Raw genomic sequence first — 18,132 nt, 5'->3', positions numbered from 1 at the left:
GAACAGAGAGCCTTTAGCAGGAAGAAACTGAATTCATCAGAGCTGAAGGAAACTTATGGAGGAAAAAGGAGTGTATGCATTTCACCTGGCCCACGGGGACTTCTACTGAATCCATTAGTGACTGCAGGACTTTTCTGTGTCATGTAGCAATCCTGCCCACCCTCAGGCTCTGATCACTGGTGCCCCTACCTCAGCATCCCCTGCCATTTAGGCACGTGCCATGGGCTCGTACAATGTTCTGTGGCAGCCTCTTTTCTACTCTGCAGCCTTGTGGATCAGAGGGCCTGCCTGAGCAGTGCTGAAGAAGCAAAAAGCTTGAAAAACCCCTACGTAGACACCTTACTCAGAATGGTTTAAAACAGATTGGCGAGCAACAAGAACAGCAGTTTGCAAAGTCAGAGTCGTGGTACCCACCTCTCCCTATCACTTCGCTGAAGTGCACAATCAGGCTGTCAGCACCAATAACCACATGCTGCACTTCTTTGACCAGGTCAGGATTTAAGGCACTGATGTCGATGTGGACGTTAGTTTGGAGAAGTGGACTTGCTAAATCTGAGTCTCCACTAGACAGAATTGGGGAGAGGTCAGAGTGAGGATACTGGGCAGGTCTGCACGATCCATTCTGAGACATGCTTGGAAACTGATCTGCAAGAGGAACAGAAAATGTTACAATTCTTTCAGATTTCTCCTTGGAAAATAAAGAGCTTTATTTCATTGGTGAGCAAAGGTTTGAGTTTATCAGTTTGGAAGTGGCTTGGCTTTGCAGAAGTTTTGGTCACAAAGGAAAATGAAAATATGCATTGCTAATCTGCCAAAGTCCAGGAAAACCATGTCACTAGAAACTTATGCTTGCCTCAGCTCTGCTTTTAAGAAAGCAAATGGCAAAACTTTCACTATTCTGACTTGATGGAATGAAGCCCTGTCACTTCTTGCCAAGTGTAGGTTATAACATTTCTAGTAATTGGGAGTAACAAGAGTAAAATGGAAAAATGACAGCGATGTGGGAGGAGGAGGTAGTGAAAAATTAAAGACATGAAAACTTTTATTATTGTCATGTTCTAATCTGGTAGGTAACTTCACATTTCATGAAGGTTTCCAAACTGTTGGTGACTAGCTATATTTATCTAATGGTAAATATTCAACCAGGGAAATGCCTAGAGGTGATTCATATCCTGTAACTGCTGAAGATAATACAGTTGGTGCTACTCATGAAAATAACATAAACCAACAGATTTAGAATAGCAGAAATTAAAATGTTTCAGTCAAGCAGGGACCATTTATTTGAGAAAATTATTTTTGTCAACAACATGTTCAGGTATTTTAAATTGCTTCTGTTTAACAGATATTTTTTTTTCTAGCATTTTGTGTAACAGAATCAAGGAACTAAGTTTAACTTGCACCAGTTTCAGTCTGGAATGACTCCAGTGGAGTCAATGAGCAGAATTTAGCCCAGGGTCAAAAAGAAACAAAGGGAGTAAATTTAACAACAGAAATTATCAGATATTGTATCACAAAGAGTAAAAGGTGTTGTGCAGGCAGGGTTTATATATTCATGCATAAAACTTGGGAAATTTCCATATAGGGCTGTTATCAGTCTAGGTTCTGAGAAAAACTCAGTGCTACTCTATCAAGAAGAAAAATACACACTCTTATATCAACAAAGCCTCATTTATGTCAGAAAGAGCAAATATCTGTTTAATAATCACAGTGAAATACTCTAGCCATGGGTGCTAAATAATTGTTACAGCTGCTACATGTAAATCTGCATGTTTTCTAATGTCCCTGTGCTCTGGTTTGGTGGTTTTTTTGGTAGTGGGGGAAAGGCCCCAAGAGTGGCTCTGTGAGAAGCTGAGAAGCTCCAAACCCAGTCAAAGAGCCATTAGAGGGACGATAGATGCACCTCAGCAATTAACATAAAGAAGCAACATAACACCTGAGCAGAGAAGCACTTAGGAGAGAAGAGCTGTGCTGGAGGAGGAGAGCAGTGCTCGTGGTTGGTGAGGAAGAAGGGGAAGAAGGTGCCCAAGCAGACGTTTCCCTGCAACCCATGGCGAGATGGCAGCTGCCCCCCTGCACTCATGGAGGAAGGTGGAGGAACATTCCCTGAAGGTTCCAGGAGGGGTGAACAAGTCCAGTGGACTTTGATTATGCAGCTGTGGAAGACCCTGGTGCCTGGGGAGTTTGTTCCTGAAGGAGTCCATGACTCTGTGGGAAGCCCAGGCTGGAGCAGCTCCAGGCCTCATGGGAAGGACTCATGAAGGAAAGGTTTGTACAGGATTCTCTCCCATGGGAGGGACCCCATGGGGAAGCAGGGAAGGACTGTAAGGAATCCTTCTGCTCGAGGAGGATGGTGTGGCAAGAACCACCAGCCTGTGAACTGACTCTAAACCCCATCCCCTGTCCCCCTGTGCCGCTGGGGGGAAGGAGGGAGAGAAACCAGGAACAAAGTGATTTGGGCCTGGGAAGAAGGGAGGGGTGGGGGTAACATATGCAAGCACAGCTCTTTGTGTTGTCTGTGTCCTGTGTGTGTGTGATTAGTGTGAAATTAATTTTTTATTATTATTTTTTTTTCCCCCAAGTTGAGTCAGCTTTGCCCTTAATTGGTGAAGAACCCTCCCTGTCCTTTTTCTCGACCCATGAGCTTTGTCCTCCTCATCCCCGAATGAATGTGTGTGTGTGTGTGTGGGGAGTTGAGTGAGAGGCCATGTGGATGATTCTTTGTTGTTGTCTTGGGCTCAAAACCACGATACCCTGTCATTTTATTCTTTGACAGTAATTGATGTGAACATTCTTACAGGAACATTTACTGAACACACCTTCTTCTTGGGTGCACTCTCTGCTCTGCTTTGACAGTGCACAGGGGTGTCAGGATCTTTGCACAGTTTTTGTCTCACCACTTTCTCTCCCAACCAGTGGCACAGGCGTGCCTTTTCCTTCGGGAATCTTTCAATCAAGAAACTTCCCGTGTGAGCTGGCAGCAGCAATTATAGAATCATAAAGGAAGCTGGGAATGGGCCTGGCTCTCAAACAGCTCCATGACTGAGAACTACAAAGGTGGAATAAGGATTTGGAGTGATTTCTATTAAGCTGTATACAGCAGCTCTTGAATTAGTACAAGACTATGTCTATTAACAAGACTAATAAAAATTGGTGATATCTCAAATACCATAATATCGTAACTCCTAATAGTTGAAGACTCTTTAATGGTAATCACAGAACATGGGCTCCACATGTCTTAAAAGACATATTTAGCCTAAAATGGCTGAATATAATACTCTAAAATGGTGTTTTAAGGCACAAAGATGTATTCAGCATAAGATTATTCTTCCCTTATGCCCACAGTCCTGAAAATGAACAGTGTGTTTTCTGAGACTGGCATCTCAGCACACAAGGTCCTCCACTCAATTTGTCACAGTTTTCACATCCCTTCAGCTTAATTTTTAAAATCAACATTTCTGCATCTTACAATATGCCATTTTAAAGGAGGGGTATGAGCAGCCAAAAGAATATGGGTTTACAAAAGTCCATGTCCCTTGTTGGGCTGACAGAACTGCTTTATAATGACTGTATGAAGTCCCTGAGACTACAACCTACAGCTACTCGATGCTGTCCTTAAAATAACTTTTCTAAGAGTGGATTTGTACATGGTGGACCTCATGATAGCACAAAATCTTTATATCTACTAGCTCCTAATAAACTATGAAGCATACTTACAGAGAGGTTTTACTAATAGTATTGTATATATTCCTCCAACCTGAGCAAAAGTAAAAATCCTTCGCAACTTAACCTTGGGGAGAATGTGAGAAGCTCAGTTCAAATAGTAAGCCTGTGAACATATGAAAGTCCCAAGCAGTACCGAAATAGACAAACCAGATGAGAAACTGAAATGAAGATACTGATCAAAATAGCTGTCATCTGAAGACACATGAAAAGCAAGATGTATAAAGTATTACCTGTACCGATTCATAACAGGGGCATACCTTCTAGAAAAGTTGATCTGTAGTCTACAGATTCACTTGAAACCATTTCTGTGGTTGGGCTTACGCTCCTCGCGCTCACCAGCCTGTCCAGGTGAGGAGTGTGCACTCTGCCATCATAGCGCACTAGGTCGCTTCCCAGGTCTGAAGGGGGAGGAGAAAGAAATATTAAAAATCCCTTACATTTACTGTGTGCCAACAGCAATTTAGGTATTTATTTAAGTTGAGGTGTTCTGCTCTGCTGGGAAGAGGGTCAGGTTGTTGCTGAGGCAGATGTGCAGGACCCAAACTTGACCTATTTGTAGAGCAGAAGATTTGCCATAGCTTGTGTTAAAGCCCCACTCTTGGCCACACTGGAAGATCCAAGAGACTTTCCAATCCTCTGGGGACAGCTTAATGATCTGCCTGTGATACTGCATCAGAACTAGTCTGGTTGATATACTAGCTTCCCTCCTCCTCTCCTCCCAGTGTGGCAGTTCCCACTGGAAGGAAACTCAGCCATGGGGGCCGGAGAAGAGGCAAACTCTGGCTAAGTTCCTCATATACGTGAACAGGAGACCAGGACACCACAGCGCTCTGCGTTTTGTGCAACTTTGGCACATCCTGGATGACTACAAGGTAACTGGATGAAGCTGAAGTACTCATGATTCTATGGATGTAATTTACTTGTCCCCTTTTCCAAGGCTGACTGGGGAAGAGAAGTTGCTAAGTTTTCTTAATAGCTCAGAGTTCCTCTGAAATCCTTCTCTAGGTATAGTGTGGCCCTTCACCCAGCTCAGGCAAGAGCCAAGGGCTGAAAGACAACTAAACATTGGACTGGATTGTGAAACCTCTGTTGACAGGTTACATCAGGGCATTGCATGGCAGTTAAGCAAAGCATAAATTGAGGTAAGCTTTTAAAATCTAAGATATAACAGAATTATTTTATGGAATTTTACTATGATGGACCTTTAATTTGTTTTTTCTTCCTTCTCCAGAGGAAAAACACCAAAAAGATAAAAACTAAAACTGATGTTGAAACAACTCCAGCAATTAGTCCCGTGAAATTCTGATCTTGCCGGATCAGCACTTTTCCAATAACTGTTGACAAAACTTCTTGCTTCCACTGGAAAAAAATAAAGAAAAAAAATTGTGTGATGATTTCAAAAGACAAGTAAGAAGTAGATTACTAGTACTAAAGCATGAGCTGATATGTCCCAAATGTATTCAGTCTTGATTTTGTGATGCTGTACTGTGATAAGACATTGGGAGTGGAGAAACATGCTATATTGGTGTGCACAAAAGCAGATCTACATTTTAATGATTCATTACATGCCTTCAAGAGCTCTGGTAGTGACACAGTTATGTATGCACTGCACCACACACACGGCATGCACTCACGCACGCACTCTGGATAACAAGGTCCCACTGCTAGCAGATGTTAACTCAAAAAGCTAAATTAATACTTTTCCTCAAATGGTGCACAGAAATGTGTGAGCCTATGGATATATGGGCTCAGATGCACATTAAAAAACAAGGCCAAGTGTCTTTAATATGCGTCCTTCTGGCATAAATACACTGTAACATCAAACTCTCTCTCTGCTGACAGCGTGCCTGCATTTTAGTTCCCAAGGTCACGTGAGCCTGTCCTTTGCCAGCTTCTAGCTTGTCAACAGTTTAAAGAAACAAAACAAAACAAAAAACCAACCCCCAAAATCAACAACCAAACAAACACCAAGCAGCTAACAGGGAAAAACTGTTTTAGGTCACACGGCACTAGCTCAGTCAGTTGGAATGCATTTGGCCATCTATTCTCTTCCTTGCGTGGAATTCATTCCTCTGGGTACTGTAATGATGGATTTGCCCGTCAAAAGAGCAAATTTTCTTCTTCGCTGGGCAGGCTGCAATTTCTGAGGCTCCTTGCCAGTAAGCAAGCAGAAACCTTATTTAACCCCTTTATGTTGTGTTCTTTTCTATGTACAAAATACGTCACGCATATCTGTTTCTTACAGGTTCAGGAAACACCATGTTGTAGAACTGACTGAATGTAGTGACAGTCCCAGTTGCACATGTAAAAGTACAAACAGAACGGAACATGTGCACTAGTATTACATGGAGCAAGGAAAACACATACACAGAAAGGAGAGCTGCATCTAAATTTATGGTTTGTCTGATAGATCAAATACATTTATTTTGTACTTTTGAAAATAAATCATTATTAAAACAAATTAATATTGCTGTATTAATAAAGCAGATTAGTTATTACTATTTACTTAGATTGCAGTAGCACATAAGAATGCTGCTCATGGCCCAGGACTCTGTTGAGATGAATGTCATAAAAGCTTAGAAAAAATAGGTGGTTCCTGCTCCAAAGAGCTTACATAGGCTTTGATCCTAATCACACTTACATGACTGACAAAGTCTCCACTGTTTTCAGTGAATCAGCAGTGAATGAGAATGATCAGCAAATTTCATAGTTTAAAGTTAATCCCATTCTGCTGTGATTTTCCTTTTTTTTATATTAAAAAAAAATACAAAGATATTGAAGGATTTGTGTCTTATTCTACAAATCAGTAGGTCAAGTGTCTACAGTTTACATTTGCCGTAGCACTCTGAATGACTCTAGTGAGATCACTTTTAGAAAGATAGTGGAATTCAAACATTTGTCCATTTGTACGAGTGCATCTTACAAAAATAATTGAAATAAAATTATAAAAAGCAGACAAAAATTATTTCAGAAAGGATCTGATTCTCTTGACAGCAGCAGAATTTTTTTTGCTGAAAAAAGGGCTTGTGAGCTCCAAAGTAAACCTACTCCATTTTAGCTTCCTGTTTGGCCTCTTGTGTTTGGATTAATAACTATAATTTTATTTCTGTGCTTAGTTTAGGTCCTACTTTGTGCCTAAAGCTCCAGAAAGTCTCTACACAAACAGGTAATAACAACAATGATGATAATATTCCTTTTTAAATTTTCAATGTTATTTGAATTTCCATCCCAAATGAACAGGGATAGAGATACCTCTGTAAACACAGGCTTAGGCTTAAATTTAAAGTTTATAGGTTCAATAGTGACATTGGGAATGATAATAAAAATGGCATTAGTATCTCATATGTGGAGTAGCTGCCTCACCTCTATATTTAGCTCGCCGTTGGATTTCAGGAGATCGCTGGGAACTGTGCACAGAACTGATTCCGACTGCAGGAAGAGTTTTTCACAGCTTTTATTTCCAACTTTTAGCACCTCTCCTTTAACAGCTTCTGAATCAATATAATTTCCCTTGGAAAAAAAATCAATTACCTATTACATAGCCATCTCATAGAAGTTAGGGAGAAGTCCTTTTATTACTTTGGAAAATGTTTTAATGGAAAAACAATAGTGAAATAAAAGACTAATGCAAATTTACATTGCTTTGTCAATATGCATATATCAGTTTTTTTCATGTAAATGGGAGTTTGACAGACAGACCAGAGAGGGAGAATGGTTATGCATAAAATCTGCTGCCACTAATACTCATACGGTCCATACAGACTTTTAAAACTGTAAATGTCCAAGGGATAAATCCTGTTGGTCCTGTTTAGAATTTTGCATAATCTGTGCAAGAAAGGAAGCATTATGTGATCCTGTTGTTTATAAAAAACTGGCATTATATTATCCACAAGCTAAAGGCATCTCAAACATTTTGTTTCGCAAGTGGTTATGGTAGAAGGAGTGAAACTTTCAAAAAGAACTAATTAATTATAATAATAAAAATGCAAAAAACTGTTAACATCATGTTTCACAGACCAAAAAGGAACAAACCCTGGTGATGATGACAGCATGGGAAGTGTACTCCTTACTCAGAAAACCTGCTTTCACTATCTCAGACTTGGATTAAATATTTTTCCTTCTGGTATAGTGTCCAAAGGACAAATTCAGGATCTTTTGTGTTCTGGAGTGCATCAGTATTTATGAAGCTTCTGTACTGCATTTACAGCCAAAATTAAGATGAAAGAACAGACATATTAAGTGGGAGTAAAAGGGGAAAAGGGAGGATGGGGAGTAACACTAATATAGGCTATTTATGTGGGCTGGATCTAGGAGTTTGGAAGGAAGTAAGATATCAAGGCTGATACTGCAATGAGGCCTCATTTACTGAAAAGAAAACAAGAATCCCATCCTCAAAAGTAAGGCAAAAAAACCTTACTTTGGAATATATCCTGGGTCTCCTGCAGAATTAGACTGAGCCCTGGGAATATGTTAACAAAAACATAGGAGAGCCAGTTAAACATCCTATTTTGAATAGCAAAACCACACCCCAGGTGAGTGCTTCTTAATTGCTGGCCAAAAAAGTCCATTTACCACTATCTTCTGTCTACCTGGAGTCATTCTGTTTGTTGCTAATTAAGTAAATATTCAATGGGCCAGGGAGAATGTGATTCATGGCTTATTGCTTATAATGATGGAGACTTGCTACAGGCTGTGAGCAAATTCGTGTTCAAATATTTCTTTTGAATGATATAAATTGAAAGACTTGAATTTGAGTCCTCCATCTTCAGGGTAAACGTACTATCCTGGAGAATGTGGCTGAGCAGCTTCTTTTCTTCTACACCAAGTCTTAGAAATTTTCTCCATCAAAATTGATGCTTACCCAAGGGGAAAAAAATCATACTGACATTTCCTAAGGTGGTCCATAGCTAGGTATAAGGAATACAGTATGTTTTACTTACTACCATTACATTGCCATTAATATATTATAGTTTCAAATATATTCTATATACTATCTCAAAATATAAAGAGTTTCAGAACTCCTTCAGCAGTAGTTTTGCTATTCTAAGGACCACACCATTTGCCTATGGTTGTAAGAAAATGAGGAAACTGACTGCTCTGAGAACTGGAAAACAGTGTTTTCTAATAAAAATGTATATTATCCCCTTCTTCCTGAGCAATGCCCTTGCACATAAGCTGGAGAAGCTTGTTACTGGACTAAGTAGCTGTTGCAAATCAATATGATAGATCAACCACCTCACAACTTCAGAGAGATTGTAATAATTTGGGTGAAAGTCTAGAAGCAGTAGAAGGACCACAGACCAAAGTGTAGAAATTTTGAGATTGGTGTAGGAAGAATTTTAAAGGTTCCTAAGCAGAGTGGCTTGACTTGGCAAGAAGGAATTACCGCAGCTGCAGAGCGTCCACTTCAGCTTGCTCAGAAATACCAGGGTTTCTATATTGCACTCTCTTGGTCCAGACATGGAGAGAAACATCTTTTTCTATGTGATGTGGAAGAAGATTGAAAATAGAGTGACCTATAAATAGGCAAGAGTTCCATAAGATTGTCTCATAAAGAATGTCTTGTACTGGCTCAGGAATAGAGTAGGAAATTTAGTAAGTCTTGTTCTACTCTTAGTTTTAGAACAGATGTGCCAAAAGAAAACCAAGATCTCAAATGTGATGTGTAACATGAAATTACAATTGTGCTACTTGTTTTGCTAGTGTAAGATTTATATTTCTAAATAGCCTTTGGTCACCTACTGGCCTATTCCTAGGCCTCCTCTGGAAGCCTGCACACAGACTGTGCACCAGCTTGGCACGTGAGCACAACCCCTGACCAGGCCAGGCCTCTGGGCAGACTGAGGTAAGAAGCTGTTTCTTTCCTTATTTATTTGTTGTTGTTTTTTGGTTTTGTTTCTTTGTTTTTTCACAGCTAGGACACACTGGGCTGTCAGCAGGCCAGCTTGCAGGTCTGGGCCTGTGGCTCCTGCGGATGGCAGCAAGTAGACTCTGTCCTCTTGAGCAGACTCAGGTGCTTGGTTGTACCCAACAGCAGAACACCACATTTCTCCTGCCCTGAGAGCTTCCCATGTCAGTGGGAGATGGGAGCACTTCTGAAGTGGTATCTTCATGGTGTTGAAGAAGAGAAGTGCCTTCATGCCACTTTGCCATGACCCCTCTGGCTGGGGCATGGTGGGCACTGAGAGACTTCAAAGAGCCAAATACTTGGCAGAGGAAGACAGTGATGATGTGGGACCCTGAGAGGCTCAGTAGTGTGAAAGACAAAAGGGCTGGCACTAAAGACAAGAAGGGCTGACATTCATGGCATACAGTGCCCTGACTGCATTTTAGACAGGAGACTTAATGTTTTCTTGTGTGTAACATTTTCTTACAAAAACATCTTACAGTCATCAGGGGAAACCAAACAGAACCTTTCAATTGGTACCCACTGCCATCTGAGGAAAGCCAAATAATGTCACACTAGATTAGTCTGATTGAAAAACTTGTGATAAAACTCCCTCCATCCCTCTGAAACTAATTAAGAAAAAGATAAAAGAACTTTGGTTTGGTAGAATAGACTGTTCACTGAAGCAAGCTGCCATTTAATTTCATGCTGAGTTTGCTTAATTACTGCACAAAATATGACCATGAGGCATGTAAACTTGTGTGTGGGTATTTTTGAATGTGGGTATGGGGCAAGGGAAAAGTGTTGCCAAAATGGCTTTTGGATCTTTTGGCTCATGACTATAATTTCTGAACATTGCCTCAGTGTTTTGGTAGAAGCATCCCACTATAACTAATTCTATTTAGAGTAAGATGTTATATTGAGGCTGGTTCATGCTTTGTTCTAGGACACCAGCTTTCACTAATGTTATTCACCAGTTAGTTGCCAGGAAATAATCAGAGCATTAGCCTTAAGTAGACATCTGCCTTGGGTGCCATGACTACAGGTGACATCAATGATACAAAACTGTGACTTTGGTCAGTTATCAGTAGGGTCGTCCTCAGCCAGCCCTTCTCATTTGAATGGCTTCTTCCCAGCAATAAATAGCACTACAATTCTTCTTAGGGGACAATAAAAAGTTCAAGAGTAAAAGAAACAAGAGAGTTAAAAACCGCAAAATCTTTAACCTCAGCCCCTGGGAAGATCACGGAGGAAGTCCTCATGGAAGCTTTTCCAGAGGAAGGACAAGAATGCAATTGGGAAGAGCCAGCATAAGTTCCTAAGGTAGGATTTTGCCTGAGCAGCCTGATTGCTTTCTGTAGAGTAAGGGTGAGTACTGGACAGTATTTACCTTGATTTTAGCAAGATTCGTAACACAGTATCTCCTGGCATTGAAAACAACTTGGGATTATATGGACTGGATGGATGGAAGGATGGGTAAAGTGGGTGACAAACTGGCTGGCCATCAGCAATACTCAGCACTTGTGAGACCACACCTGGTGAACTGTCGAATTTTGAACCCCACTGACCAAGAGAGATACTGACAAACTGGATGAAGTACAGAAGAGGGACACTGAGCTAGGAAGGGAGCTGAAGCACAGGATGCACAATGCAGGGCTAGTAGAGTTTTTAAAGCTGTAAAATCTTCATTCTTGGAGATTTTCAAAACTCGTCTGGACAAGGCATAGGCAAACTGACCTAATTTTTACCATAGCCCTGTTTTGAGCAAAGGGTTTAGACTATGAAGACCTCCAGAGGTTCCTTCGAATCTAAGTTATTCTATGATTCTTCTCAGATTAGTCTTCTTTCCAATCGTTTGATATGCATGACCTGGAAAATACTGGAAAACACTGCTGTCACTGCACAGAGGCACTGAGCCATGCAGAAGCTATATATTCCCAGCTCTCCGTTGACCCGCATACCAGAATTCTTTCTAGCATTTCTCCATAACTGAACAAGAGAATTGCTCTGCATTGTGCAAGGGGTGACTGTACGGTGAATAGTTCCAAGCAGCAAAACAAAATAAAAAAATAAAAATCAGAGTGTTTATTCTTTGGAATTTGCCTAAAACACTTTATGGAGACATAGCAATATTCAGAGAGTTTAAATGGAATCCATCATGGCTGACAGAGGCTCTGGAGCTCAGAAGCTGGCCCACTGGACCATCTCTGAGTCAGAGACCTCAGGGCTTCAAGATTTCATGAGAGTCATATGGGAAAAGAGTTTTGACTTACAGAGCTATGGAGGAGCTATGCAAAGAGATGACCCCAGCATTAAGGCAGATTCTCTTCTGTAAAGCATTTTTAATAGACTATAGATTATATAAATTACATATATTATATACAATTTACATGTAAATAATAATAAATTTTCATAAACATTACTTGTAAATTAGAAATGCCTGTATTTATACTGTTTCAATTTGATACTTTAAATCAGAAAAGCACTAGATTTCAAGAAATCAGACTCTCGCAAAAAACTTTCTCCACAGCACACTAGTACAGAGCAGGCAGCTTGTGAGGGCCCCAAATTCCTAAGAGATGTTTCTCAGTGTGATGTAGGCCATTCTTGTACTCTTTTAACAACCACTCAGCATCAACTTTGCATTTTTCATGGATCTGTAAATATTTAGGCTGCAGTGGTGACTGATCCTCATGAGTGAATTTGTGCACAGGACAGAGCTTCCCTCAGCTCTAGAGCCAAAGCCACTAGGTCGCTTTCTAAAGGCAACTCCAAATCTTTCATGAGGAAGGACACAAAACCATGTGACAGTGAGAATCAGGACATGTGTGCAGACCACAGACTTTAGGTTCTGGGTGGCTGGCCATCTTTAATCCTAAACTGGTGATGTAGGTCATTGCAACTGGAAGCTGATATACTGTGGCCCTCCCAAGAAGATAAGGAAAGCACCTCTCCCACCCAATCTGATGCAAACAATCACTCTGGTATGTCTTTGTTGTCAGCTCTGCATCTTTTAAGTTGTGACAGATGGGGGCTCAGATAAACACAGTAATGAACACACATCTCTCTCTGCCCTTGCTTCCTTGGAGCTTCCCTTATTTCATCAAAGTCTGTGTTCCACACTACACTGCTGAAGTGCACTTGCAAATAATTGAAAAACTTATTTCAATATTTCTTACCTTAATTTCCAGAATATTTTGGTTGCCTCTTGAGATGAACACTGGCTTTTCAAAATGCTTAAAAACAGGATTATTTACATAATCAAAATCGAAGTACACAGAGCTGACACCATCAAAAAGAAAGAAAACTTTGGTTACAAAGGGTGGTTGGAGATTGAAGGCTTTCAGTGAAGGCGTTGTACAGCAGATGATCTCCGAGCTAGAGCGGTGGCTACACGCCTATAAAAAAGAAAGAGGTAATTGCAGTAAGTACGTGCATAGGAAGTCACTGATGAACACAACTGTTCTTTAACAATACATATATAGTGAAAAAAATAAGCACCAGGGGTCTTGTTCTTCTTTAACCAAACCAAAATCTTGATCAGTGCTACACAGCGTTTATTTAGAGCTGAGAGAAGAGCATAAAAACTCCATGTCAATGGTGTTTGCACTCTTGTTGAGGAAATGTTCAAGTAAACAAGCTTCCTGGCCTGATTGTTCCCAGCACTTTTAAAGTAAATATTTTGCAGATAATTAATGGAAAATAATGTCCAAAGCCAAGGACCATCAGGAGGCTATCCTGATGTACTGAAGCTGTACTGGGACACAAAGTAGCCATAATTCAGTTTATCCAGCCTATGCCAGAGTGACTGCCACATGGATTTCTCTTCCTTTTACATTACCAAAGCAATAGCAAGGGACCAGAGAAGGTAAAAATAAGGCAAATGAATCTGACTGAAACAGTTGAAAACAAAAGTAAAGTACTGCTTACCCACAGCATAGTTGAGCTACTATGTTTCCAGAAAGACACTATGGATGTTGAGAGAAAGTGCTTTAAAGTCAAAGTGACCAAGGGATTCTGGGCCACAAAATCTCAGCAGTGTATCTTCTTTCCAAAAATGTACATATTAGGCCCTAGATGGGCAGCATTTGGTGCTTAGGTACCCAGGTGTCATGCAAGTCCCTCCTGGGAGTGTTGACTGGGGTGTGCTTCATGCTGTATCTCCTTGGATACCAGTGGAGAGGAGATGTTTGCGCCTCACTACAGGAGCCACCTGACAACCAGTGTGAAGCCATGCTTGTCCCTCACTCTGCCATTATTCCTCTTGAGGGCCTGCCTGCTCTAGAGGTCCTTCCCAGGGGAAAGCTGCTGGTGAACCCTACATTGCCAGAGCATGCTTTGTGCTGTGGGGGTGCTTTCCTCTATCCCATATGGCTTTGGCACAGGACTCACAAGACAGACAAGATGGACCGAACTCCTTCCTAAAACAGTGAGAATTTCCTGGTAGCGTGATCTGAAGCTGGTTTTAGGCAGTTTACAGGGATAATATGAATCCTTACAGATGGTATTCATCCAGGCTGCATCAAGACACCTGTGTTGGAGTTAGTTGTCTAAACTGCCTTTATAGTCAACAGAGGGAAACAGGCTCACCTAGACTAGGATGCATCTGATACATTTTAGTCAACAGCTTTAATTAGATTAATGGTGCTTCAGAAGGGTTGACTTATCTCTCTTGACTGTGAAGGTTTCTACATGACTAATTTGATTATCATGTCAACAGCACATCTACAAGCATCGACACGGGAGGCACGGTGGGTGCTGGGCAGCCTCACACAAACTGCAGAGTGGCTTGTTTGTGATTGTATCATGTAGTCCCTTTGCTGTGCCTCCCTTTCATGCTGCCTACTGTGGACATGGTCGAAGGACTTCTGGCACAGAGCTGCTTCAGCTCTACAAAAGTATTTATCTTGTAATTGTATAAGCCTTCTACAAGTAGTTGCCTGTACACTGTGCCTTAAGAGCAGAGATGACATTTTTTTTTTTTTTTTAATAATAACTAGAGTGGCTGACATGTGGCTTGGTAAGAATGAGGCTTAGCTCCTAGTCATCACAAATCTTAAATTTGTTCTACTAGAAATTTCCCTGGAAAACCAACAGTGCTGTTGAATACCTTTGAACATCTAGAGGAAGCAAAAAAAATTACATATTTTCCTCTTTTGTTCTTCAAATTAAATTGGTTGTTATTAGCCTCAAGCTGCACCAGGGGAGGTTTAGACTAAGCATTAGGAATAATTTTTTCACTGCAAGGGTTGTCAGACATTGGAACACGCTGCCCAGGGAGGTGGTTGTGTCACCATCCCTGGATGTATTTAAAAGTTGTCTAGATGTAGTGCTTGGGAATATGGCTTAGTGCTGGACTTGGAAGAGCAGGGTTAATGGTTGGACTTGATCTTAAAGGTCTTTTCCAACCTAAGTGATTCTGTGATTCTACAAAATGCTGCCTGAAGGAGCTGGAAAATTAGTTTACATTTGTTTCTAATATGCTAAATTAATGCCATGTAATCTTGCTGTGTTTCAAATCAGTGACATAACTATTCAAACTGTATCAGTTATATACTCACATTAACTTGAAAAGTGAGATTAAATTAGCTATCTACAAATCAGCACTTTTTCTTATATGTTTCTGTGCATAATATAGTGAAATCCTGAATCTGCCAAGGGAAACATTTTCAAGTCTCTGAAATAGAGCACTAGAACTCTACTACAAGAGTTACATGTCTGTGAGCTGTGAGTTGGTCAGTTAAATAACGTGGTGCAGCTCTCAGTGATGCTAATGAAACTTGTACCTGTGTAACTAAAAGCCTGTTTAGGTGCCCAGCACAAATTCAGAAATAGTTGTGCATCACCCATGACAACAGGGTAACCTGTGGGACACAAGACAAGGCAGAATTTCACTCCATTTGCTTAAAATATTAGACTGTTCTTATTTTGAGTACCTGTTATACACCATTTACCATATCTCAGGCTTTGTTGTATCATGTGAATCTAGAAATTAATTTGAATCAGTATGGTATTAATAAGATCACAGAATCACAAATCCTAGGGGTTGGAAGGGACCTCGAAAGATCATCTAGTCCAGCCCCCCTGCCAGAGCAGGGTCACCTAGAGTACATCACACAGGAACATGTCCAGGGGGGTTTTGAATGTCTCCAGTGAAGGAGACTCCACAGCCTCTCTGGGCAGCCTTGGCAGATGCAACATTAGTATAATGCATGCTCAAGCCATACTTTTCCATGATACATGAATATTCAAAAAGTTATCTATCATATTGTGTCGATTCTAAAAAGGGATTACTATAGATATATAATTATAAAACCAAATATGTCCCAGGTATTCATTATATTTATTTGATTAATGCAAATTCATTAGACTTTTTATCTACTGTAGAGTAGTAATGTCTCTTAAATGAATAGCCGTGGTATTTGTAACTTTGTTTGTGGCTATCTATTAGAATCAGATACTTTACTTTATCAGGCTGGTCTCTAAAGAGGAAGCTTTCAGAAAATGATAAAAATCTAATAATACTCTTTGGAGAAGATGCAATGTGACTGATTGGTAAGGTCAAGAAAAATCTTATTTGCAATGCCCTCATTGGTACATGATTTGACATGACATTTTTACCTTGAAATTGGTTTTAGCAATTGAAGAATATGACGGTTTAGTTTTCAAGAAATATTGGATTGAGGATCTATAAGAAAGAAACCCTAATTCAATCTATTGCCTTCTCAATTAAGATACTATTAGCCAGCACCTTCAACTTTTATTTAATTAGGCTTTAAAGTACATTCACTTTAAAAGCTAAGCCTACACTCTTCCTTTGAGTATGATCTACATCTGAAGACAAGAAGGAAGAAAAGATGTAAAAGTTATGGAGCATTTCACAAGCATAAGTAAATACTATACCCCAAAGGGAATAATAATCCATTGCAGAATGCATATGACTCATCACTTAAAGGTATGTATTCTTGTTTCATTTGTAAAATATGACCCTTGAGGCAATTAATTCAAACCTGACCTACAGAATCTGAACTTTGGTGTCCAATTCAATTTTTTTCATCTGATAGAAAACCAGGAAAAGTATGAGGGAGGATCTCTGGGCTCCAGAGGTCTTCCAGCAGCTGACCCAGATAAGAGAGGGGCAGCTGGATGTACATTGCAGGATCTGTGGCAGTCAAAAGGGAGAAAAGGGCCAATCTTTCCTTTCACGAAAAGTAAACTTTTGGAGTTCCATTGTGGAATGAAAGATGAATTAGATTAAAGACAGACTGGGAGACTCTCTAACCATCTTTGCCAATAGAAACAGATGAGAATTCAGGTGCGACTTGAGGAAAGCCCATTCAGAAGACTTTTCTGTGTACTTGAGAATCTGAGCAGTGATGCTCAAGCAGAGTATCTTGAAGATTTTTCAGAGAACTCACTGGCTTTTGCTGCCATTTCAGGTGGTGCAATGAATGGTGCTAGTGGATTGGTGGCATTTTTATTCTAGTTATCTTGGATGAAATCATGATGATACTTCCAGTCTATCAGATCAGTGGACCAGAAGGTAGATTAAAACCTCTCTCACTCCTGGGTCTGAGACCCAGCCCTTTGCACAACACAACCAGTATGGACTGGAGTCTAAAGTCCTCCCTGGACTTGGAATGGTCAATGTACCTGCTAGCACCACATCATTGCCACCCTGGTGATTTCACAGCATGGGCTTTTCCCTGACACCCCTGGCTGCACTTTTTCCTTAGCAGTATTTGCGCATGAGATGCCAAATTGGCACAGAAAGAAAGGCTAATGGTTTCCCTTTGTGAAGGAAAATCTTTGCTGGACTTCTGTGGCAGCTTTATGTCACAGAATCAATGCAGACAGAGGATCCAATCCCGAGTGTCTTTGGACAGATAGTCCAAATATCTTCAATAGTCACATGCACACCATCCAGAGTTTCCAAGGAAGTTCCTTTAACATTATTCAATAAATCTAATGTAGACACTTGCTGGTGAGCTCTAAGCATTTTAATGAGTATTAGGAAAATGGATTGTTTTATTATTATTATATGGCTTATAATTATAATGTCATATATAATAATATACATAACAGTGTATAATAATATGTAGTTATATATAATAATAATATATAATTATAACCTGTATTATAATATGGATTATGTATTATTTTAAAATGCCCTAATTCCTGTAATAGAGCAGGAAATGGCATTTAGCAGGGAGAAATTAAAAAATGCTAAAGATCATTCAAGAGATTACTTACTAAAGAGAAAATGAAAAGTCTGTGGAGATGATCTTGTGTAGCTACATGGTCAGCTATTGGAGGTCATGCATTAAAAGGAGCTTTTTCCTAATCTTGCAATATTGGATATCTTTGGACATTCATGTTCAGAAGAGATTAAGCAGTAATAACACATATCCAAATTAATTAATTAATGGAATATTATAATTGTGACAGCAAAGTATCCCTGAGAGACCACTTGTTCACTATTGAGGAATCAATGCAAAGTACAGGCTTTCAAAGAGAAAATA

General features: G+C 40.1%; 1 protein-coding gene across 1 annotated transcript in view; it reads right to left on the bottom strand.

The window, feature by feature from the left end:
• Positions 1 to 18,132, bottom strand: part of MET (MET proto-oncogene, receptor tyrosine kinase) — a 71,274-nt gene that overhangs the window by 9,121 nt on the left and 44,021 nt on the right. Inside the window, exons 10-14 of the mRNA XM_010004296.1 lie at positions 12,790 to 13,008; positions 7,087 to 7,233; positions 4,926 to 5,082; positions 3,981 to 4,121; positions 415 to 645 (exon numbers count right to left, since the gene is read on the bottom strand). Coding sequence (XP_010002598.1) covers positions 415 to 645; positions 3,981 to 4,121; positions 4,926 to 5,082; positions 7,087 to 7,233; positions 12,790 to 13,008 — 895 coding nt within the window. The remainder of the gene's footprint in view (positions 1 to 414; positions 646 to 3,980; positions 4,122 to 4,925; positions 5,083 to 7,086; positions 7,234 to 12,789; positions 13,009 to 18,132) is intronic.

Source organism: Chaetura pelagica, unplaced genomic scaffold (assembly GCF_000747805.2).
Source record: "Chaetura pelagica isolate M959 unplaced genomic scaffold, ChaPel_1.0 scaffold68, whole genome shotgun sequence".
In the NCBI taxonomy this organism is placed as follows: domain Eukaryota; kingdom Metazoa; phylum Chordata; class Aves; order Apodiformes; family Apodidae; genus Chaetura; species Chaetura pelagica.
This window is presented reverse-complemented; position numbering and strand designations above follow the sequence as displayed.